This window comes from Gobius niger (genome assembly GCF_951799975.1).
Source record: "Gobius niger genome assembly, chromosome: 9".
NCBI lineage: Eukaryota > Metazoa > Chordata > Actinopteri > Gobiiformes > Gobiidae > Gobius > Gobius niger.
Genome location: NC_136860.1, coordinates 32,472,356 through 32,496,885, shown reverse-complemented (window position 1 = coordinate 32,496,885; position 24,530 = coordinate 32,472,356). Strand labels below are relative to the sequence as shown.

General features: G+C 40.8%; 1 protein-coding gene across 2 annotated transcripts in view; it reads left to right on the top strand.

Annotated features, from left to right (window-relative positions):
- Nucleotides 1–24,530, top strand: part of dpp10 (dipeptidyl peptidase like 10) — a 366,908-nt gene that overhangs the window by 150,928 nt on the left and 191,450 nt on the right. The window contains exon 1 of one of the 2 annotated variants that reach the window (XM_079563409.1): nucleotides 16,632–16,978. The exons of the other annotated variant lie outside the window; for it this stretch is intronic. Within the exon in view, the coding sequence (XP_079419535.1) occupies nucleotides 16,922–16,978 (57 nt within the window). The 5' untranslated portion in view covers nucleotides 16,632–16,921. Of the gene's footprint in view, nucleotides 1–16,631; nucleotides 16,979–24,530 lie in introns of those variants that run through there. 2 annotated transcript variants of the gene reach the window in all.

Below are 24,530 nucleotides of genomic sequence, written 5' to 3'. Positions count from 1 at the left end.
AATTGAGTTTCTGTGAGGAACTGTTGATATATCGGCTTACCAATTGCTTTTGATGATATTGGCTAATTAAAGGGATGGAGCCGTGAACAGAATAAAGCTTGTGGAGTCAGATAATCTTTGAACCAGTAATCAGATATGGTGGTCTGGTTGAGAAGCATCTTGAAAAGCTTTGTTCATGAAAGTTCCTCCTTTGTGCGGGTAAGATTGAGATAATCGTGCGGTTTAATTGGGGAAATAGTGTGCGATCAAATGTATAAAAGTATTTCAAAAGGATGTAGTTATTTGGATGCATTTGATGTTAACAGTTGGAACAAATCCGACACTTTATAATATGGTAATTGTGTTTTTGTCAGTAAGTGCACAATGCCAACATTTTATTATATCAAAAGCAACAGCCATCCGTTTTCGTGCTCGAGATGAGAATCCAATCAGAAAGCCGATTGGGTATCTAGATTATCTAGATTACTTTAAATGTCTTAAACTAAGCGCAATATTTTAAATTTCAGTTGTTTTGATGAGTAAAGATTGAGTCCGGCATTTGACCTAGATCATTTCACTTGTTCTGACGTGTTTTCTCTCGATTCAATACATTTTGTCTTTATTTCAGGATGATTTATCTGCCAATGGGGTAAGAAAATTGTGCTTGTCCCAGACTATTGGCAGTTTTACTTTCTTATTTCAAGCAAAATCACCTTAGAACCAGTGAGAAATGTCTTGGTCTGATCATGAAAAAAGGCTAAATAAGTGAAAACTGCTCAAAAAAGATTAATATTCTCAAATCAAGTCATTTAAAGGAATAGGCCACCATTTTTGCATACTGAAATATGTACCTGAGCTTAAACCAAAGATGTTAGCATTTAGCCTCTCCTCCTCTCTTCTATGAGGCCAAACGGGGGTGAAGAATGAAATACTGAATCGTTTCCTCCTCTTTTAACATGTTTATGCTAGAGAAATAGCGACAGACATGCCATACCTTCATGTACTTTTATATGGGGATTGGATTGACCGTTCATTTGAATATGGAAAGGAACGTTCAATAACACAAAACAGGTCCGGGAGGTCGTTTTGCTAACCGAAGTAAACATTTGTTGGAACAGGCTTAGGTGGCTATCGACGTTTCTTTGCTTTCTGTGATTACCGCACCTTATTGTCCCCATAGGAAATGTGTCCTCTACATCTGACCCATATTTTATCGCTGCCAGGGAAACAGGGCAACAGGCAGCCAAAGTGCATCTCTCTGTGACCCATCTCCAGACCTCAAGCTGGTCGGGGGCCTTGTTTGCATGTTTTTAGGTCAGTGAGGGAAACACATTACAGGGAAGTACATGCACACTCCACACAGGAAGCGTCCAAACAGCCTGGGAATTGAACCTTTCTTACTTTGTGGCCACCGAGACATTGTATATCTTATCCTCACAATAGCTTTTGACACAATGATAAAGATTGTTTACTTCATTGACTAATTGCCTTTTTATCTTAAGTCTTTTCCTCTTTATCAGTATACGCTAAATAAAGAATGAATGACAGCGCCAGTAAAAACTACCGACAGTCCATGTTGAGAGAGGCCAAACCAGGCACTCAGCACTCTCATGTACTGCTGGCGAGGGCCACACAGTGAGAGTTGGTGGTGAAACTTTTATGGACATAGTGAGTGGTGGTCGGCTCTGCTCGGAGGCGGCCCAGGGTCATAAATGCTTAAACAGCAGTAGACACCTCAGCGAACACCTCCCCGGGGCTCTACCTATGGTCAGGCTGTCTATCGCTGCTGTCTCTTTACTCATGCTTCCTACTTCCTGCTTCTTGCCTCTTGGTAAGGCGAGGTAAGGTAGACTGTACTGATCCCTGTAGGAAAATGGTGTCCTCTGCGTTTGAACCATCCTTTGATGCTGCTGGGGCAACCCGTAAAGGCACGTGTATCCAGGTATGAGCGAAGCTAATGGTCAGAAGACTGGAGTCACTGGGGAAACTGGAATGCCAACTGCCACCGCATTTTCTGTCTGTTCTTCTTTTCTTCTTTCATTTTATTTAGCCGAATGTCTCAGAACTGTTGCAGAATTTTGTTGCTATGCTATGAAAGTGAAACAGTAAACAGCGTCCAACAACATACCACAAGCAGATGGATAAGGAATCTGCAGTTCTTTGCAAGGAAATACTAAGTAAATGGATAAAGCTCCAGGAAAGCCCATTCTAATAAAGATCTGCCTCCTCAGATGGACAGGCTTGAGCTTTGGCTACTGCCATCCCCTTTCCATTCCCTCCTCTTCTCCTTCATTTTCGTCACCTATCAACTGTCTACTCCTGCCTTCCCTTCTCCTCTCGTCTCTCGGTCTCAGCTCTGTCCATCTCTCGCGCATAATTTCACACAATGCACTGCAGCTGTCAGGTACAGTGCGACCAATGGGTTTTAACTGTGAAAAAGACAATATAAAGATAATTGCTAGAACACATGTATCAAAGGCACAACATTAGAGCTATTAGAAAGGACAAGGAAACAACTTTTCTTCACATATTTCTCAGTCACGCCAAGTGTCTTGCCCAAGGAAACAACTGATTTTAAATTGAACTGATCCATAGGTCAAGTGATCCTTAGTTGTTTTATGCTTGCAATGCTGTGTATTTAGGATAGGAATATCTTTCTTCTTTCTAGTTGAACAATATAGTGCCCGTAGCATGTACATACACTGTATAACCTGCTGTTCTAGTTTCTCTTTAGAGTTTTTAAAGATTTTGACCTTTACTAAAGTTCATGGTAAATGGTAAATGGACTCAACTTATATAGAGCTTTTCCACCTACATTAGGCACTCTCATTCATACACCAATGCATGCAGACACTTCATCCCGGAAAGCAACTTGGTATTACATTATCGTTAAAACCGCAGTAACAATAAATGTTTCATATTTTGCCGCCTGCGTGGTCTGAAAACCTAATCTAAAACACAATTAAAAGTTTCAAGAAACGCTCCTTTTCATTTGCACATTTTCCTGTTTGCCTGGTGTGAACCTTGCTCTGTAGCGTACGTCTCGGTGTATCACCCGCTGCTTTCCTTGCAAGTCGTAAAAATCACTTACCACCGGGGCTTCGCGATTTTTTGAATGTTCGCCTCAAAAAGCAAACGCGCCACTGGCTGTAATTTGTCTAACCTTTAATTCCCACGTTTTATCTCCGGAGAGGCTTGCCGTAAATCCGCGCGGGGCAGAGATGGATGGTTGCTGTGCTAACAAATGTAGATAGAACCTTTTGGTCGAGATGAAACAATCCGCTAAAGGTTATGCGGGGTATTCATCACGGCAGCTCTGCCTCTCACTCATGACCAAACTGCATTAGCCGCCTCTGCGAAAACACACCACGCATCACAAAGGTTAAGGGGGTTTATGCTAATGCTACAGGCTAACGCACTTTATACACCCACGAGGAGGACGGCAGGTTTTTGTAACACAGAGGTGGAAAAGTGGCTGTACTTTTTGTTTGATTTCCGGAAGACGCATTTTTCTGTGAGGAAAATATCCACTAAGGGTTCAGCAATCTCTTGAATGCAAAGGGTTGTGTTTTCCCTTTCTTTATTTGTAAAGAGCTACGGTGAAGGCTGAACCAGGGGTAAACTCTGTCAGGTCTAAACTAGCATGTGAGAACTTAATCAGGCTGCATTTCACTAACAAGCCATAAAATAAGCCAAAACACCTCAAGAGCGGTGCTAAAGAGCCATAGGGTGCAATGTGGGACAGTGTGATCCAATATAGCAGTACAAGGTCCTATACATCAATGTTTCCCAACCAGCACTAAGCAGGGGATACATGCAATGATACATGAGTAGTATTTGAACATTCATTTGAAAGGAAAAGCTATTGAAATTATTTTTTTGCTGTAAAATGTATGGATTTTAAAGTTTTACATTATCTTTTTGAGCATGAAGCTTGTCATTTTACTTATAAACTGGGATTTTACATGATCACTTTCACAATATTTGGCAATACCCTCAAGGTACTTGGAGTGCAATCAAATTTCAAGATGCAGACAACAGCAACAACAACAACAAGTTTTAGCTAGCTGGTTTATAGCTTAGTTTATTTTCATGTATTAGAGCAACAAATGTTTACAGCAGGAAAAGGAGTGGATTTACTCACTCAAAGATATAGGTTTAAGTTTAGAAAATGTATGTAAACTTCAGAATCAGTTTTATTGCCATTGCTGGGAATTTTCTTAAAGAGACTAGATGCAGGTTGGTCATTTTTATACTCACTACTGCCACCTCAGGTCTTAAGCGTAACTGCAGCTTCTATATTAAGCTCGTGCGTGACGGCACTTCGGACCCGAATGTGGTGAACAGGTCTGGGCTCCTTCTAAACATCAGGACATGGCTGGAACATGTAGGGGGAGGAAAGTGCATCATTTTAAAACTCTGCATAGTCCCTTTAAGTTCAATCGTGCAGTATGACACATGAAACATAAAGCAAATAACTTAGATTAATAGTAAAGACTTTTCTTTAACACTATAAGGGCATGCATGAGGGAGATTAAAGTACAATATAATAAAGGCAACAATTTGACACAGAACAACAGCGTGAGTGGATTTACAGATGTGCGGCTGCTTTAAGTGTTAGCAGATCACGATTACATTCATGAGTCTGATGCAGAGTTATTGTTTTGTTTTGTTCATGAGTCTGATGGCAGAGGGGAAGAAACTGTTCACAATTTCCATCACACGAGATCCAGACAATTTCTCATCGTCTATATCCAACTATTGAAATATTTGCAGCTTTAACAGATATTTTGTTTATTTTATGTACAGTATTCATCACCATCACCATTGAGTTGATGGATGTTGAAATGTCAGGTTTTTGTCAGTCTATCTTAAAAGTTGAAGCCATGTGCTGTAGAACAAATGCAATATAATCCCTGCCAGCATATGTAGAGAAGGCCAAGTGATTGACTCCTCAGGATGTGCGTGTTTGAAGGAGAAATGCCAAGACGGGACCTTCACTCCGCCTCTGAGGACACGCTCGCTCTCCTTCTCCCTTGTACAGATGGGGCCTGCAGTATTGACGTGTGCTCTTGTCTTCAGAATGTCACAGACGTGGTGTTACTATAGAGTGAACGTCTAATCTGAGCGCGGCCAGCTGTGAAGGTCAACAAACTGTCATCATAAACATGGCTTTGCGCAGAGCTAGAGGTGAAAGAGGAAAAATGTGGACTTTAAGGCCCGATTTTTTGGCAGAACCCATTTGTTTGGGACTGTGAAGTGTTATCATTACCTTCTCAAACCCAACAAATCCACGTACCGAACCTTGGGGGACTGAGCCTTTGCCATTGCTGACTCACTCCATGTCAGAAACTCATTGCAAACCTTTAAAAACATGATCAAAACTCACCTGTTCCACAAAGCACATCACTCATAATCACTGCTACTACTCTCCGGGCCTTCGTCTGTTTTTCTTTATTTTGTCCACCATGTAAAGCGTCTTTGTGTCCTTTTAAAAGCGCTGCAAGCTCAAAACACACTGTTGCACGTACTGATGTCACTATGTAGTGCCCTAACTTCTGTCCTTCACTTGAATTATATTCAATATTTGAATAGGCCTATTTAAAGAATGTACAGTATAAAGAACAGTGGTTCTCACACTGTGTGTTAGTGGCTTCTTCAGATTACTGGCTTCTTCAGACAGTACTAATTTGAACAGTCCTTGTTCATTTTAATCATTAATGGTTTACTTGTGCATTTATTTAAGTGTTCATGTTAGGAGTACTGGTTTACAATCTCAGTTAGGACACAACTGAGTCTGATTTGTTTTTTTTTTTAAAGAAACAGGCCTTTCTATTCTGAGATATGTTCTTACCTGAGTTTAGACGAGTTGATGCGTATCTGTCAGGTCTTTGTGTGTACCCGTGAAAGAGCTCGGTCTCTTCTAACTTCTCCTCATTTGGAGCTAAAGAAATATGCTGTGAGAGGCCACATGCTAACAGCATCTTTGGTCTTTTTGCATGACTTAGGGCACACAGTCCTTCCATAATGTGATTTGTTCTTACCTGAGCTTAGACGAGTTGATGCGTACCTGTCTGGTCTTCGTGCGTGCCCGTGACTTCCAACTTCACCCCCGTTTGGAGCTATAGGAATATGCTGGGAGGGGTCAAATGCTAACATCTTACATATCAACTCGTCTTACCTCAGGTAAGGACATATCTGAGTATGTAAAAATAATGGCCTGTTCCTTTAAGACTCTTTTAAGACAAGGTTTAGTCCGGATTTGGCCTTGGAGGGTCAAATATTGCATGAAGTGGTGCTTGGTTTTAAAAATATAGAGTTAGGGGTTTTGTTGTCATTTGCAAAAAAAAAACATTAAGATTTCTCGGTTGTTGTTTTTCTTTATACATACAACAAATATGACAAATGTTTATAAAAAAACATGGCAAGATCAACATCTTTTTCTTCTTGGCTCTCAATGGGACACCTCAAAAACTGCATTTCCCTTGTCGTTCCATACTGATAATTTGAAATCCTACACTGGAAGTTGGATAGAAAAGTATTGAAACTTAAATAGATAAATAGACACTCAAGTAAAAGCAAAAGGTAGTAAAGCTAGTCTCAAAAGTCCAATTTCGTCCAAACTCGTGCTTAAGTATGAGAAGGTGCAGCTGCAATTTCCGCATTGTCTGCTCCAACTTCCATTGTGGAAAAATCATCATTGATTTCTCTGCACTGTGTTATTTTCCTTTCACGACAGATATTTCCCTGAGGTTTGTCTGTAAAACCAGGGACAAACACAAAATAAGAAATGTGACAAGGCAGTTTGTTCTCCGTCTGATCTGCTGTTGTCAAAATTCAAAAGCAAGGTTTTTACTCAAGGGACGAATAACAACACTGCGGTAAATGAAACTAGATTAAAACTCAAAGTAAGTTAGAATCAGTCTTCCTTATTGAACAGCACAGACGGGAAACAAATACATCACAATAAAAATATAAAAATGCTAACTGAGCCAGACGTTTGATCTCTTTTGCAAACTGGAGATCGTGTTGTAACTTCTCTTGTCAAAAACATACACTCCTCTATCGGTCCTCGGTTTGAGCTTCGAGCAGCAGAACCATCTTCACTGCTATGAATGTCTAGGTCTGGTGGAAGGTTGGATATCTTCTTTATTGTGGTTCTCCCAGCTGTTACGCAATTCATTTCTTGTTCGTTTGACATCCAACCTAAGATTGTCCACGGTTTGCCTTTTGACCTTCAATCTGATTAGGCAATAATCGCTCAGGTGACGCAGGCTGTCATCTTCTATTTAAAAAGATTGGTGATGCGAAGAAGCTTAATGAGCAGAGAATAAACAATAAGACTGTGGAGTAGGGATGAGCCTTTACGTCTAAATATGATTTCTTTAAAAGTAATATTTGGTTTTCAGTCTAATTGATGGTTTCGTTTCAAAATAGTTACGTAAGTCTTAAAGTGATGGTCTGGAAGTCTACATGTTTTACAAATGTTATAAAATGTGCAAAATTAACCACCTGGTCTTGCATTTTGATGTAAAGTAATAATATATATTTATATTTTTTTGTAAAGTCCCTCCTTCCCGGATCTCAGCAACTAATCAGAGTCTAGGATCCTCCCGTGTTGACCAATGAGACAAGCTTTTCCTGTGAACCAGCCTGTCAGGTCCAATCAGGAAGCAGGGGGAGGAGCTTGATCGTTCACTTTTGAAAAACCTGTTCCTGTTCTCCTCATTTTGCAAACTAAGAAGGGCTTTCTGATTAAAGAGGGGAGGAATCATTATTCATTCACTCACTCAGTACTTGGTGGTGGTAAGCTATTATTGTAGCCACAACCGCCCGGGGGCAGACAGTCCATTTACTACGTGATTATAATATGTTGTTTGTGTCATGATCTTCTCTTATGTCAGTGCCCTCTGCTGGACACGTGTGGAATTCTTTCCTTTCTTTCTTTAAGCTGCCCCCTAGTGGCTGGAGTGAGCATTCTGGTCATTCCTATAAACAATCATAACTCCGCACAGGAATGAGCTGGAGACGTACGTTTTGGGGGGAATTTGTGCTCTACAAGTCAGGGGCCGGATTGAATCATCTCGCGGGCCAGATTAGGCCCGTGGGCCGCCTGTTGGAGACCCCTGCTCGAGCTCTTCAGTTTCAGCTCTAGGTAACTCTTTAGTGAATAGGAAAAACTTCCTTCCTCCTTTTCACTAAGCCTGAGCAGGTGTGGTACATTAGAGTTTCAGTGCATTACATCATAAAACTGGTATTGGTTTTGGATATATCACGATATTACAGTAGTTGGTATCAAATCAAAAGTCATTGGTATTGACCTTCGCTAAAAGCTGCTCTACTTGGAAAAACTCCATGATCAAACCATGAATGTCTGTTTCCTAAACTCCTCTCTCCCTCTAACATCCCCCCCTGTACGTCCCGATAGTTCACTCGAGTTAATTAGAAGCACATCTCCGCATGTAGCAGAACATAAATTTAGGCCTTTATGTCCTAACAGTCCATGAAAACCAAAGGACTATCGAGCAGAGATGTAATGTGTGCTGCATAAACATGTGCTGGCAAGTTTAACTAATGCATCTTGTTCTCCTCCACAACAATAAGATCAGCCAGATTGAGTCCAGCCTTGGGCCAACTTGGAAACAGCTTACTTCCTCCGCTGATTGATCAGGCCTGTCGACAGGAGGCAGAGCTGAGATCCATTAAAAGCTCTATTATCATGCCTTATACTTTTCAACCAGGCTCCATCCTCCTCCTCTGTGGATCAGCAACAGTAACAAATGAAGGGGGTAAAAGAGCCTGACTTTCACGGGAGGGCATCTAGGTCGCTGGTGATGTGGATCACAGAGGCTTCACTCACTATACAAGATGATTCCCTTTGGGACGAGAGCGAGAAGATTAAAGCAGGTCTATAGGAGAACAGTGTACCAGGCCGTTTGATGAAGTCAGTGGAGACCCTGAAGATTTGCTGAAATACATGGGAAGATAAAAAGATTGCTGTACGTATCCATGGAGCGCTGTTTGGTGCGTGTGACAGCTGCTTATATTTTTATTTATACTTTTCCAATACATGGCAAACAGCATTATGACCCGCAAGAGAAACAGAAATCTAATCAAAATGATGCTGAAGAGTTCATTTGCAAAAATAAATACATAATGAAACGTGCCATTAGACAAGGTTGCAGTGTTTTCAACAACATTACCAAAGCATATACAATTATATTTTGTATTTAAATGAACAACAACAACATATTATTATATTTAGGGCTTCAAAATTAATTGCCAAATGATGGTTGCCACGATATAGTAGGCGACACTTTATCAGTATTGCAAGAAGCCACAGTCTATTGTAAAAGCACTTTACACATTGTTTCAAAAATATATGGTAACCCAAAAAATGTGCACAAAACAACATTTTTAACTAAATGAATATTTATAATGAGCTGTGATTTTGCTGATTTGGTCAAAAGCCTGACAGGACTGTAGCCTAATAAATAATAAGAACTTACACTTGTATTGCGCTTTACAAGCCTGTGTCACAGGTTTCTCAAAGTGCTATACTGTGGTCTTTATTACTATATATTTTTCCACAGCCGCCCTGGGGCAGACTGACCATTTACCACGTGGCTGTGATGTGTTGTTTATATCCTGATCTCTTCTTATGTCAGTGCCCTCTGCTGGACGCTTGTGGAATTTTTCCCCTCTTTTGGATTTTTTTGCTTCCCCCTAGTGGCTGGAGCGAGTATTCTGGTTACTTCAGGTTTAGTGGCCACACCTCCTTTGCTCTGCCCAATCCCGTCAGACCTTGGAAGGTAAGCACGGAAGGGCCTGGCAGGACTTGGATGGGAGACCGTTTGGGAACACCAGGAAGCCTAGCGAATGTAGTGCGTGAGTGAGTGGTGGTCGGAGGGGCTGATGGCGCATACTGGTTGCCTCGCTTCCGTCAGTCTACCCCAGGGCAGCTGTGGCTAAAATAGTAGCTTACCACCACCGAGTATGGAGTGAACGAATAGTGCAATGTAAAGCATCTTGAATCTTTTGTCACTTTTTTGTTTCATTATCACTACTTTTTCCATTGCTTTTTTGGAGGTCATTTTTTTGGTCATTTTTTTCGTTTTCAGACACGTTTTTTTGTCTCTGCTTTGACACTTTTTTCAAGAGGCTTTTAGATTTGAGTACTGACGAACTGGAGAAGATGTGCTCGGTTCAGGCAGGGGTTAAGTGGTTAAGTTTTATCTCCACAACCCAGGAGAAGGTGCATTTTCTCCTTCGTTTACAATACTACACTGTACCAGCTTTGCACCAAACACTATGAGAGTTTTACCTGGTCCTCCTTCAACATGTTCCTAGAAATTCTACCACATTCATGTTCACAGTGTGGTTTTCTGAAGCCAGATCCTCTCATTGAACTGCAGTTGCATTCAGTTGAGTTAAAAGAGTCGGGCCTGTCTTTACAATTCACGATGGCTTTGGTTCAATGCATTTCAAACCTTCTCTATGGCAAGGTTGCGCCCTGGCATCCCGAGTTTCCAGACAATCGTATAAAGTTTATAAAGCAATGTTTTCTTGACCTTTCTGTTTCCAAAGCATCGATTTAGAGCGAGGGCAGCAAACGGTGGCTCAATATGTTGTCTATTGCAGCTCATTTAGTTTCTATAAAGTCTGTAATCCTCCGTCGCCCTGAACGGTTCAATCAAGGCAGTTTGACCTTCGTCTGTTTTCTCAACATAAATAAACACAGTGACACAATGTTTTTTTTTTTTTTGTAATTCAGACGCTGTTATGGACTGCAGTTTTCATTGCTTCTGCTTTTATTGCTGAACCTACCTGCAATCTATTCCCATCCAAGTCCTTTTGCATGAGAACCTATAGCAATGACAGCGGTGTCCAATGTATTTGGCTATTTTCTAATGCACATATAGGGACGGATGATCTGGAGATGCCCGGGATCCAATAATCTGATCTGCCATGGATTATCTCTACAAAGTAATCACGTCTGTATCACATTTTTTTATCACGCTCCAATTTCTTATTATTCAACATATTGCGTCACAACATTCTTGAATCTTGTGTCATGGTGTCCCGTTTGCAGAGATGTATTAATCAGGTTAGACGTTTGCTTTTTTGGCCTGTTCACTGACTCAATATTAAATATGGTCTGTGTAATGTTACGACGCCTACCATTGTACTGTATGATGTAGATGCAGAGCAGGGGTGTCCAAACTACTGATTGGCCCCCTGCAAATTCTGAAAATATAATAGATCTTTTTTTCTTTTCTAAGGGATTCATGTTGACTGACTGTGAGTTATACATCTCGGTCTGTGCCGGTGAGTAATTGTGTTTTTTTCGCTGTGGATTACCTTTTTTCTTTTGTTTAGAATAAATGAAAATCCATTAATAGAAAGCTGCGATGAAGGCTGTTTTTTTTTTTTACTTTAAGCATATTCAATTAAAAAGCATAGATAACTTTATTGTGTTCCTGAAATAGCGACCTTTCGTCCTACTGCTGTACTAAATATGACTGTAAACAACTGGCAATAACTGCATCTGAGCCTGTTTGTTTGTCTGTTTAATTTAAAAATAAAATAATAATAAAATATTGAAAAAAAAAAGCATAGATAACTTTAATTGTATTTTATTGAATTTGCTCGCTTTAATACAATTGCGGTGAAGTTATATATCTGACTGTTGTTTGTATATTTTTCTGAATGTGGCCCTCAGTGAAAAAGGTTTGGACACCCCTGATGTAGAGGCATGTTTTTTGTCAAACAAAATCAACCAAAAAACACCCAAAAAAAGTCATACACTTTTTTTTTTTTTCCGGCTTTCATTCACTGAGGCATTGCATTGGAGGCTTCTGCAACGTCGCAGCGCATTAATCTTTCACTAAGATCTTGTATTGATGATGGGAGAGTCGGAACACTGCACAGCGCATCCTAAAGATCCTCAATAGGGAACAGGTTTGAACTCTGTGGCGGCCAATCCATGTGTGAAACAGATGTCTAATGCTCTCTGAACGTCTTTCACAATGTGAGCCCGATGAATGCAGGCACTGCATCTTGGGAAATGGCCATGAATAAAATCCATTGATGGAATAGCCTTATCTTTCAGCGTATTCAGGAGTCACCTGACCTCTTCTTTTGGCCTTGTAGCGTTGCCGAAACCGAACTAGGCCTGTCACCGATTCGGCTGGGCCATTTTGGGAGAAAAAAATAAGCATGATTATTTTCCCTAAATTGACTCTCTCTCGATTTTTTATTCGATTTAATTTTTTCATAATTAAATACATCTTGCTGATTCATAAAATTAGATACATCTTTTATTCAAACCTCAGCTCAAACAAAAACAAATGCTTTCATCAAGTCTCATTTAATGCAAAAAAAGTCGCCCATTGTCTCGTTTAAACTCTCAAACTAAGTACTGTTTGTGCCAAAGAAATTGCTGCAAACCTGTCGATTATAAAGTCCCACGACAATTACTGAGATTGACCAAAGTAGAGATTGCGATTTTGATAAAATTTCGATTAATTGCCCAGCCCTAACTACTATATAATAATTATATGAATGTCTCTGGACACTCAAAGACGCTTTACATTGCATTATTCATTCACCCCATACTTGGTGCTGATAAGCTACTATTGTAGCAACAGCTGCCCTGGGGTAGACTGACGGAAGCGAGGAAACCAGTCTGCGCCATCGGCCCCTCCCACCACCACCAACCACTCAGTCTCACACTATGTCGCCAGGCTTCCTGGTGTTCCTAAATGGTCTCCCATCCAAGTACCGACCAGGCCCTTCCCTGCTTAGCTTCCAAGGTCTGAGGGATCAGGCAGAGTAAGGCGGTATGGCCACTTATCGTCCAATGAATTACAGGAAAAAAAAATTATAATTTAGCCTCAATAATTAAAGGTTTCGTGTTAATTGCAACTTGTGTTTTAAAAAGGATATGTCAAGTGGTTCCTAATGATAATGTTTAGCTTATTATTTTCCTGCCTCAATGTATTGAACTCCACATGTGTTGGCCTGGACCTAACTGACTTCAGCAAATCTGTGGCAACTTAACTTTAATCAATTTTTTTAGCAAGCTTTCATTGACTCATACACATTTTTTGGACGACTCTAATGCTTCAAATACGGTCATCAAAGCTCGCCTTGCACAAACAATATTGTGGTAATCTGTGACAAAGCCCTTAACCACATAGATGAACTCCAATGTCCCCACACTGACTCATACTGTCTAAGGAAACGCGTCTCATAATCTTTGAAATATTGGCGACTGCATCCCGAGCGTTACAAAGAAACACAGCACGAGTCAAAGTTAAATGCAAACTATCGATCCATGTCTGGACAGCGGATTAGCGCGACCCGGCCTCCGTTTCCCCGGCGTGCCCCCGTGTGCCCGGCTCCATCAAGTCGTCTGTGTGACTGCAGACTGTAAACATCTCGGTCCGATAATCCAGCGGTTTGATATAGCGCGGGGTTCACGGGTGTCATTTCGCCGCTAAGTGCTCCAAATGCCGAGACCATTACTTTTTGCACCCTGCGCCTTTTTAACAAGCTGCGAAGAATACTTTTTATTGACTGTTTAAGCCCTGTTGTGCTTAAGGAAAAGTCAAATATCAATCTGTGATGCTATCTCTAAACTTTCAGTTGACTGGATAAAAAGTAGGGGATTAGGGCAAAATGGAAAACTTATTTGTATTATACTTTCCAGCACAGTAACAACAAGGGAATAAAGTGTATGATAACGAGAGGAAACTGATTTTGTCTTTAATTCTAATCCAGTATAGTCAACAAAAACTCCATGCAGATTTTGTAAAATATATCTAGGAGAAAAACATTAATTACTTGAGGCATGTGCGTAGGAGGTGAGGGAAAATCCCAGCATTCATGAAGACAAATAATAATAATACTTCCCACACACTGCCAACCTTGCAAAAATAGTTCATTTGGATAAAATCAACGTTTCTGTCGTGAGACGGTTAACAGGCACATTGTTAAAGAGCTCCGGATGACTAGCCTCAAAGGGACTACAGAGTTTAAAAATGTTAAAGGGGGGGTATTATGTAAAATCGACTTTTTCAAGCTTTACATCATGTTATTATGTCATTCCCTCATTATAAACATGCCTGAAGTGTTGCCTTGGCACATTCACGTATTTTTGAGTAATCTGTAAAAACTCTGATGGCGGCCATTTTAGGGATAGGTTTGCCTGAGTCCTCCTAGGAACGCCCCCACCTCCTGGAGACGCCTCCGAGCTTTCGTCACCAGCCGAGTAACCAACCACTGCTCCTCAGCAGAACCCCCTCCCCACTGATGTGTGTGGAGGGGGCGTGTCGGAAAGGGTCAGAGGTTCTTAAAGAGACAGAGGCCTATTTCAAGACATTCACTACAGCCATTTTGAGGGAACAATTTTATACAAGGCAGTTTTTCAAATTTACTGCATTTACAGACCAACAGAAGGTTTCGTCCTCATTGTGGTGTGTTATAGACTGGTGCTATGTGATTGAAAAAAGCATAATACCCCCTCTTCGGGTCCAAAGTGCCATCATGCACAAGCTTAATATAGAAGCCGCAGTTACACGTATGACCTGAGGTGGCAGTAATGAGTGTAAAATGCCCAACTTGTATATGGCCCCTTTAAGTAGGATGTGAATGGCACCCAAGGGGACCATATTAAAAGTGTGCCAAAATTGGTCAACAAATTATACACAGACGATAGAAAAAGTATTCATTATATAAACAGCAGAGCATATGATTACATGAATAAAACGGATGTAGATGGTAAATAGTGTCAACTTACAGACTTTTCTCCCTTCATGAGGCCCAAAGCGCTTTACAGCAAATAACCAGTCACCCATTCACTCTCTCATGCATACACCAATGTACGCAGACACTGGAGGCGAGGAGGGTGAAGTGTCTTGTCCAAGGACACAACCGTAGTGCAATCCTAACAACAATACAGGCCCAGTACATAATACAGTCTAGCAGAGTCAGGTTGCAAAAAAAAAACCCTCATGTTCAATTTGTCGTTGAGGCTTTTAGGAGCCAAAGTTCGTAAAGTGTGGATCCAATAAGAGTGTCTTCGCTTGAGCAGTTTATCTCGGTCTGCCCCTCGGATTAGACGAGGGACATGTTCAATGCCGAATCTCAACGAACAGACATCAGACACCCGTTGAGACTGAATCAAAACAGGAATTTTGTAAACTTTACATTCATTTTGCTCTCTCCAAACATGTTTAATCATGTTGCGCCGCTTTCTGGAGGTTCTCCAACGTGGACAAAGACCTGTGTGTTACATGACAATGGGATAAGGTGTCACTGGAGATGTTGTGGCCATTCATTTTGTTTTCTATTCAGTTTTCATTTGTCGACGGAAATGTCTGGATATTTTTGTCCATATAGTTTTCGTCAAATTAAGGCGAGACACTGCAGGCGAATAGGGAAAAAATGTATATTAACAGGTATCAATTTGAAACTTTTGCTGTAGATTACTGGCATAAATGTGAGAAAAAAAAACACATTGCAAGTTTTCTGTCATTTTATCTTTTCATTTAAGAACAAGGTGTTTTATGCCTAAAAAATGCCCCAAATTTCCCATCTTTTCGGCGACAAAATCTGAATAATGGATAGAGCTACATTCAAATTTATGGTTTCATTTTATTGATAAATGAGTTACCAAGACTTTTTCCTGAGGGGATTTTGGATTTCTTGTTTAGTTTTAAAATAAGCTGTTTTTTAGTGGAAAAATTAGTAAAAATGTAATTTTCCCCTTATTGTTTGACATTCAAAACTCAATAAATTGGGCTTAGGGATTAAATAATAAAAAATATAAATATATTGTTCAGTCCAAGGCTGGAAAATTTGAAGTCTTTAGGTCCTACTGACGTGGACATAGTGTCGCCACAATGACAGAAAAATGTGTTTTGAGAAAAAGGCCCTTGAAATGGCATTGTCCCATATAAGTCTATGGGGGAACATTGAATCAGTGCAATATTTAAACATGTTATTGTGAAGATTAGGTATATTTTCTGTTTCCGGGTGAAAGCTTGTATGTTCAGAGACCAATTTGGCCAAAAACCTGAAAATTGAAAAAAAAAAAGAGTTTTGCCTGTAGTGTCTCCCCTTAATCACCTTTCATTTAGTTTCAGCAAAAATAGTACTTTGACTATAATGAGGTGTGTGTGCTGCTTCCTGGGTTGTCAAGTGAAGTGCCAAACATGTATAAATGCTCCCCTGAAGTTTGTGTGAGTCCACATCTTTTTTTTTTTTGGTTTTGTTTTAGTTTTGTTTACCTTCGGAGCAAAGACTGTGACGAAATATACTAGCCAGCAAAAATGAATACCGTCCCGAGGCTTGAGTTCTGGGAATTCAGCACCACGAACAGCGCCGAGGCGTGACGCACGATCCACACTTCACCCCACAGAAACGCTCCATCACCGCTCCCTCCTTCACTCCCCCCCTCCCGCCTCCTCCCCCCTTTGGGCAGACCGTCACAACAAGACCTCTCACTCTCTCTCTCACTCTCTCTCTCTCTCTCTCCCTCCTCCTGCCTCCTCGCATCCTCCTCTCTCCTCTGCTCTCACCGGCACCAGACAGGCACGCTCTACGACGTCCTCTCTATCTCCTCTCTAACATGTGATACCCGGCTTATTGCCTCCGCACACCGACCGTTCGCCTGTTTCCTCGTGTGAACGCGCCACGGGGGCTCTTTTTTTTAGGTTCCCCGTCGGCATCCCAGCTCCCCTCTGTTTTTGCGTGCCAAGAGAGCTTTCACTGCTTAAGATTCTGCAGCTATCAAGACGAGACGAGCCAAGGCGTCGAGGCTCAGCTTTGGCTCGGACTTGAGCGCATCAGCCTTTCAACTGGAATCTATCCATCCGATTTTTTTTTTCCTTCTTCCACCCCCCCAACCCAAGCAGGATTTTAACAGAGTTTCACGATGACAGCGACCAAGGAGCAGCCGAACCAGAGGCAAAACCAACCGCCGCCAGACGAGGTGGGCTCATGGTGTCTTTTTACGCGCACTTTGCACATGTTTTAAAAGGCTAACTTTTGGCGGGGAGAAGTCCGAGAGGCGCCTTCGGGGTGTCACCGTGGCTCGTGTGACGCGCGGAGGCTTTTAAACAAACGAGCCCGGGGCGCTAAAGCTGAAACGATCACCCGTGCGTGCCGCTAATTGCCAGCTGTCGAGGCGGGAAAGCAGGTGTTGAGCCCATCCAACTATATCCTCATCCGAATACCCCCTCTCTCTCCCCCCGGTTTGGAACGTTGCTATGAGCCAGGTGAAGCGACAGTTGTCCCGTGGTGTCTTTACGCGCTGTCGAGTGAAGATATAAATATATATTTTTGGTGACATTGTGCGCATTGAAGGAGAGGGCTGGAGGTTACAGCACGTTGGGTTATAATGAGACGTAGGTTCCTCCGCCGTGGGACAAAAATGTGGCCACTCTTACATGTTGCTGCGTTTTCCACGTACAACACAGTCTCTCCTATTACTGCAATTATTTGTTTTGCTTGTGACGTGTTCTGGGGGGGGGTCGTTGTGCATCAGATCAGCCGTCTCCAATTGCGCAATCGCACGCCTGTTATTAGGCTATGAGGATAAGTTGCAATCAGGGGCGGACTGGGACTAAAATTAGCGTAATTCCACAAATACATATTTTAACCTCTTACCACCCGCCTTAACATTAACGAGTGCATTTTCCCCAGTTCGACTTTTTATTTTTTATTTTTTTGATTGGTGTCATCAGCAAAAAGAGCGGGAAAGGTGGTCGTAGAAACAGAAGCAAAAATCATTAATATAAATAAGAAATAATAATGGTCCCAAAATTGAACCTTGTGGCACACCATACTCCACGGAATTCCTTTTAGATTCATGTTTTTTTCATACTGGGCTTTACCCAAATCTAAAAGCTTCTCGACTGGAGAGCAACAATGTAACGCCTCATTTGAAAGCTAAGACCTACAAAAGTGATGGAAACTTTTCGTCACGTCGCCACATTTATCATATTTTTGACGTTTTTTTAATTATTTTTTCTATCATGTTCTCGCTATTTTGATGTTTTTCTTTTTAGCTTTTAAGATTTGAGTAAAGCTCGGTTGAGGCGGGACCGGTGGCCCTAGAGCCAGTGGCCCTTCTGTGCTCTTCCAGAATGGACATATGGCCAGTCCGCCCCTGGTTGCAATGTATGGATAGTGTATGCAATAATGCCAGCTCCGTTTATTCCGATTTGGAACTGGCTTGAATGATTTCTTTATATTTTCTTAGCTTGTGGGTTTGTAGCTAGACTATACTTTGTGGCTCATTTTCTGTAGTCTTTCAAGTGGTGTAGACAAAAAAGAATATTGTCGTTTTCTCAAATGGATGGTGGGTCTTTGGGGAATGCCAGTGTAGGCGCATCACCTGAGAATATGGAGCAAAAGGAGATGGAAGCTGTTTGTGCCTTTCATTGTAATTCAGCCGAGCGTTGCCTCCTGCCAGATGCCCTGCTCCTATAGCTGTCTGTGACCTGGAACATCTGTTAAACCGTCGACGAGGCGCGCATATTTACATCAAAAATCCAACTAACACGGAGTAGACCAGGATCAAATGAAGCATAGATGAGAACTGAACTATAGTTTGTTTGGTTTTGAAATCCCCATTAGCTTCCACTAAGCCTTCCTGGAGTCCCGGTTAAATAGTATGAAAATACGTCTGTGTCGGCTCGTACAGGAGTTCATCTTCAGTGAAGGTTCTTGAGTCATCTTCTGTACTCTGCAGTTGAAGTCTCGAAGGTTTCGCCTCATTCAAGAGGCAAAATGAGACTTCAACGACAGAGTACAGAAGATGACTCAAGAACCTTCATTGAGTATGAAAATACATGAATACAACTGCATTACACAAATATAATAGTATTCACAGCAAATATTATATAATTTCATAAATCGTACACAATCAATCACAATTCCGTGATCAATTTAAAAAGTTCCATTACATTTAATAAATATATTGCAGTTTCTAGTCATTTTATAATGACTGTTTAGGTACTTTATATGAATCCCCCCAGGTCTTATGGATGGATGGATGGATGGATGGATGGATGGATGGATGGATGGATGGATGGATGGATGGATGGATAGATAGATAGATAGATAGATAGATAGATAGATAGATAGATAGATAGATAGATAGATAGATAGATAGATAGATAGATAGATAGATAGATAGATAGATAGATAGATAGATAGATAGATAGATAGATAGATAGATACGGGGAGAACATGCAAACTCCACACAGAGAGGCTCCGACCAGGTGGGAATCGAACCTGTGACCTTCTTGCTGTGAAGCGAGATTGCTAACCAATGCGATACCGTGCCGCCAAGTGCTGAACCAGGACAAAACAAGGACCAAACCAAGTCTAAATCTAAATCAAGTCTAAACTAACTAACCATAAACTCCACATTAAGAAACTGAGAGGGACGAGAAGGAAGCAGAAATTGGACCGTCAAGTCAAGACCCACAGGAGTCCATTTCCGACTGATCAGCGGCCGCCCTCTGCTTCTGACAGGTTGGCCCACATAGAGGCATTGAAGGACGGGTCACGTCTAGAGCACGGGTTTATTTACATTGATGGCGAAGTATATCTGAACCTAACAACTGATATCGCTTTATTTAGTTTTACCATAACACTGCGCCTATTGTCACCCCGGTTAAAAATACACAGCCTACTCTGCCAGGCACATCCTCTCGCCTTTGCACCAGCGCACATCCCTCGCCTTTAATTATTGATCTGCGCCTGTCTAAATGTTCTCGCAGCTCCTTCAGCCCAAGCCAACATTCCTGCACGCCTCCTCTATTAATACAAGCCGGTACAAAGACGGACCATTTTAGCGGAGCCCTCCTACGAGACCCATGTATTCTGGGTGCTGCTAATTGAATTTTTGCTCAGTTGTTATTCCAAGAAGTCAGTGAAGTAAAGCAGGAGCGTGGTGGATCGCTGCCTCCTTCTTGGAGACGCGGTCGAGGCCTGTGTTATTTGCTCGGGTGAACGTTCAAAGCTCACTGGTCACTTGTGGCCCGAGGCTGAGAATGGACGAGATGAATAAGTTATGATACTGCGCCCAGATGGTCTATAGCACACTGATGTATGTGCTATTGTCAATATTTATACTTCTATACAAGATAAATGCTGTTTGTATGTCAAATTCCTGGCTATTTATATCTTTTTGGCCAGAGGAGATCAATGCATAGAACCGACTTAACTGAAACCATGGCTACATTAGCTTAGCTAGCGGATTGTGCGTGTAAATAAATCCCATTAAGTGGACATGTCATGCATAATTGAGGCTTATTCTTTCGGGCACGTCTGCACCGATTTTTTTCTGGAGTAATGCAGAAGAAATGACAGTAATGGCGCGACACTTTGGCTAGTCGGGATTGGACTGAGAACACGCTACGTTTTTTTGCACGATTATTCTACAATCTGCAGTCACAGTGAGCGATTAGTTGGCGGATTTACCGGCTCAGCAGTGGCCAATAAGAGTGGAATACACACGGAAAATACCGCAGCTTCATCTCTTATCGCACCGGCATCACAAACAACAAAACAACGGTGAGCCTGATCACGCCAAACAGCACAAAAGATATTAAATGAGCTGGATACATACGGGTTTTCTTCGCTTCGCCTACTTTTGCTTTCTGGGAGAGCGATGAACAAGGAAGACTCGTATACCTGTGCCACTGAACCGTATTCGGTAACGCTCGCAAACAAGGGCATCTGCTTACCTTTCTGGGGTAATTTTTTCCAATCCAAGAGAGAAATGAAGCGGGGAGAGGGGACAGAGATGTATTCACCACCTGTTTGTGTCGGGATTGTCACTTGTAAACCTCCAGTCGTTCTATAATCGGGCTAAATTCAGTCGTGTAATGTGGACCTCTCATTCTTATGTCTCCAAGACTGATAGCGTGTCTTCAGCTTTAAAGAGAAATCTTCGCGCTGGTGGCAAGGACATGCAAACCGTCGCATAAGCTTTCGCTTTCAATGGCATTCCACAGAATCAGTCCAGTGATCATTTATGGGCTTTAAGAATGTGGAGGATGTAACATAATGCCTCGCGGAGCACTTCAGCAGTAGAAGAAGAAACATCTATAGTGCACTGCTCAAAACTGTATGAATAGAGCAAAACAATATTTATATATTTGAGTAATTGCAGTCCATTATCCATCTTAAACTGTGGAATTATGCAATAACAGGAAATCTCCGTGAGCTCAAGTAATTTGATCCCGTCTAATTTGGTTTTAATGCTTGTTTAACGAGTGTGTTGTTGCAATGTGTTGTTATGCTAAGTTATGTAATGTAGCTGTCTTGACGAGCTGGATAACCTGATGAGTGAGTGCATGTCAGTGAAGATGGTGGACCTGGGCCTGGAGATGCACCGATCAAGCTTTTTTGCTTCTGATACCGATACTGGAGGTTTGCCGATATCCGATATTAACCGATACCAAGAGAGGCATTCTTAAAAGTGGTTTTCTTTAATAAAAATGTTAAAACTATGTATTTTCCTCCCCCGACATGTTCCAGCCATGTCCTAAAGTGTAGAATGAGCCCAGACCTGTTCACCACAACTGCCTCTAAAACAAGTATGACCTGAGGTGGCAGTAGTGAGTATAAAATGGCTAACTTGCATCTAGCCCCTTTAAACTGTAATATAAAAACAGACAAGAATTACTGGACTTTTCGACACTAAATATCCTCAGGTATATGACACGCAATTTAGATGAGATTAATATAAACAACTCACATGAAGTGATCTGATCATGTTAGATCAGTTATTTCATGAACACAAACACTGTGAACGAAATTCAAGCTTTATTTTTATGACAGATATTTTCATCACTGAAAAATACCACACAAATGTACAAACAAACATGTACTTTTGCTGTGAGCAGCTCATCTCTCCTAAGACATGACTAACTTTACCAGGAGTATATCTTCAGCTTGTCTGCAGAATTTAAGGTTAGGTTCTCAAATGATCAAATGTATTCTTTGATTACCCACTGCAAAACAAGTATTTTCTATGTTGAGCTGGTCATTGGGAGCATATTTGGTGCTGATGGCAACAGTATAGTCCAAAATGTTATGCACTGTGCCTTTAAGGTGATTCAATCATAGTTTCTGTCCCAGCCTTGATTAGTTGACGTTAGCATTAGCTTGCTGCTACTAGCTTTTGCATGGTGTTGCTGGCCACGGCATTTTGCGCGTCAAAAGTACAACTCGCCGATTACATTTCTTCAAGTTCTTGGCTTCAAGGTGACATATTCACGAAGATTTAGTTGTTGAAAGTTGTGTTCTTAAGGCGGTAAGAGCCAAAAATGGTATCGGTTCAGTATTGGATATTTGTGGCCGATACCCGATAACATATTTTTTCCAGTATCGGCTGGTATCGGATCGGCGCATCCCTACCTGGGCCTGTCTGTCACTCCCGCAAATTATATTTTTACCATGTATTTGTCAGAAGATTCTACTATTTCCAAAGAGAGGGATTAAGCTGGACTTTAATGTTTGATACAAATTATCTGACTGTAATTAAAGCAATTGTGTGCTTTAATCTGTTGTTTTGTGAAACTGATCACACAACTAATTGCTGAAAAATCTCAAAACATGAAGGCCTAGTGATTGGGACCGGACAACCTTCTTCATCTTGAGTTTCATTCCCTGCTCTGACAGTTTTCTTCTCAAACGCCCTGTAAAGGTAATGCACCAAAATAATAGAAGCAAGCTGATGGAGTGATTGTGGTATTTTGTCATGGCAACACGTTATTTTGTGAGCCCGATTTGTCAATATACGCTATTCCCTGCCTTCAAAGCCCGACTAGAACATGCAGGAATTTGAAATGATTGCGTAATATTTCTTGTTGCAATCTCCTCTCACTTTCTGATCCGCGTTCCCCCTTAACAGTTAAATACTGCCCCTTTGCTCTGACAATCCCGGTCCTCTCCAGCTCCTAACAGGGATCTCTTCATTAAAGTTGCATGATATTGATGTAGCAAAAAAACACACACACACAGACCTTTAAATAAAAGGTGTGGGATAAGCAAGTCTATTTGAGTGCTGTGCTTACCAGAAGAGCTGTAATCTGTTTTTATTGTAGCGCCTTGTTCATTATTTATTAGGCTGCGCAGAAATTGCCAAAGCGTTAACCACCGACTAATATATAAAAGCCGCAGCAGCCAAGTGCTTTGAATGATTTATAACTTTATATGTCGATGTGAAGCAAGCCAAGGAAAAATATGACATCCCGAAGGATCTTATAACGGACTTTTAGCAAACAAAGATTTAAGGGAATTAAAAGCATCAGTGTGGCCTATATTTTTAGTTGTAAAAAGAAGAAGCAAGTCATTTTGGTATTTTCCTCTAAATAGTGCATTATTACTATTTTTAATCTGCAGATGCTTTTGTTACTTACTGTACTCTTTATTAAGCTCAAAGAGACAGAGATGTACTGCACCAGATTATAGCTAAATAGTTAGTTTCCATCCGTAGTCCCTGGTTACATCAAAATAAATAACACTATACAGCATGACCATTCATTCTTCTAACAGTCGGTCACATAACACTTTACCAATCACACTACATTTCATTCTGCAACAGTCCAATCGCCATTCCTATTTACAGATATATTAAAATACGTTAAAATAATTCAGTGCTGCCCCCAGTGGTTCACAATGAATAAGCAAAAGCTACATTTTGTCATAGAATAGAATAATGAAGGACCTAAAACCAGCCCCTGTCAGCAGCCACTTTTTCAATTCCCCGGTAAAAGTACTATAACTTGTTTGATTTTTTAAATTCATTTGGGAGATTATTCCAGTATTTGATTGCTTTATATGAAAGGGCTAGGCAAAATTGACACAAATGATTATCTCAATATTTTTGGGGGAATTTCTCAATAACTACTAAAACATCTGAAATATGCAGAAATGAGCTACAAGCATCTTAATATACATTGAATTTTTGCTCAAAAAGATAATTGTCCTTAACAGACTGCAAAATGGCACTTTTTTCACCATATCTTCCCAATTTTTTCCTTATTTTTTCCTAATTTTTTTCACTTTTTATCCCAATTTTTTGCTTTTTTTCTCCCAAAATATTTCCACATATTTTTCTCCAATTTTCCAATTTTTTCCTAATTTTTTAAAATGTTCCTGTAATATTTTAAACCAGTTTTCCCCTCAGGTTTGCTCATTTATTCCCCATTTTCCCACATAATTGTTCAATATTTTTTTTTTCTATTGTAAATTGATTTTGTAAATTTGCATATCTTCCAAATAGCAATTTCGATATTACCTTGTAGACGATATATGGCCCACCTTAATATTGATTAGCACATAAATGGACATTGTCACTCATAAAGTACTGTATGCTATTTATGGATTTTCCTTTATATATATATGACAGAAAATGTATTCAAGCTTACTCTTGCCCAGATTTAAGACAGGGACATCGTCACTTTGTAGAATTTCTTAAACAACACATTTCTTTCATCCACCTTTAAATCAACACTTGT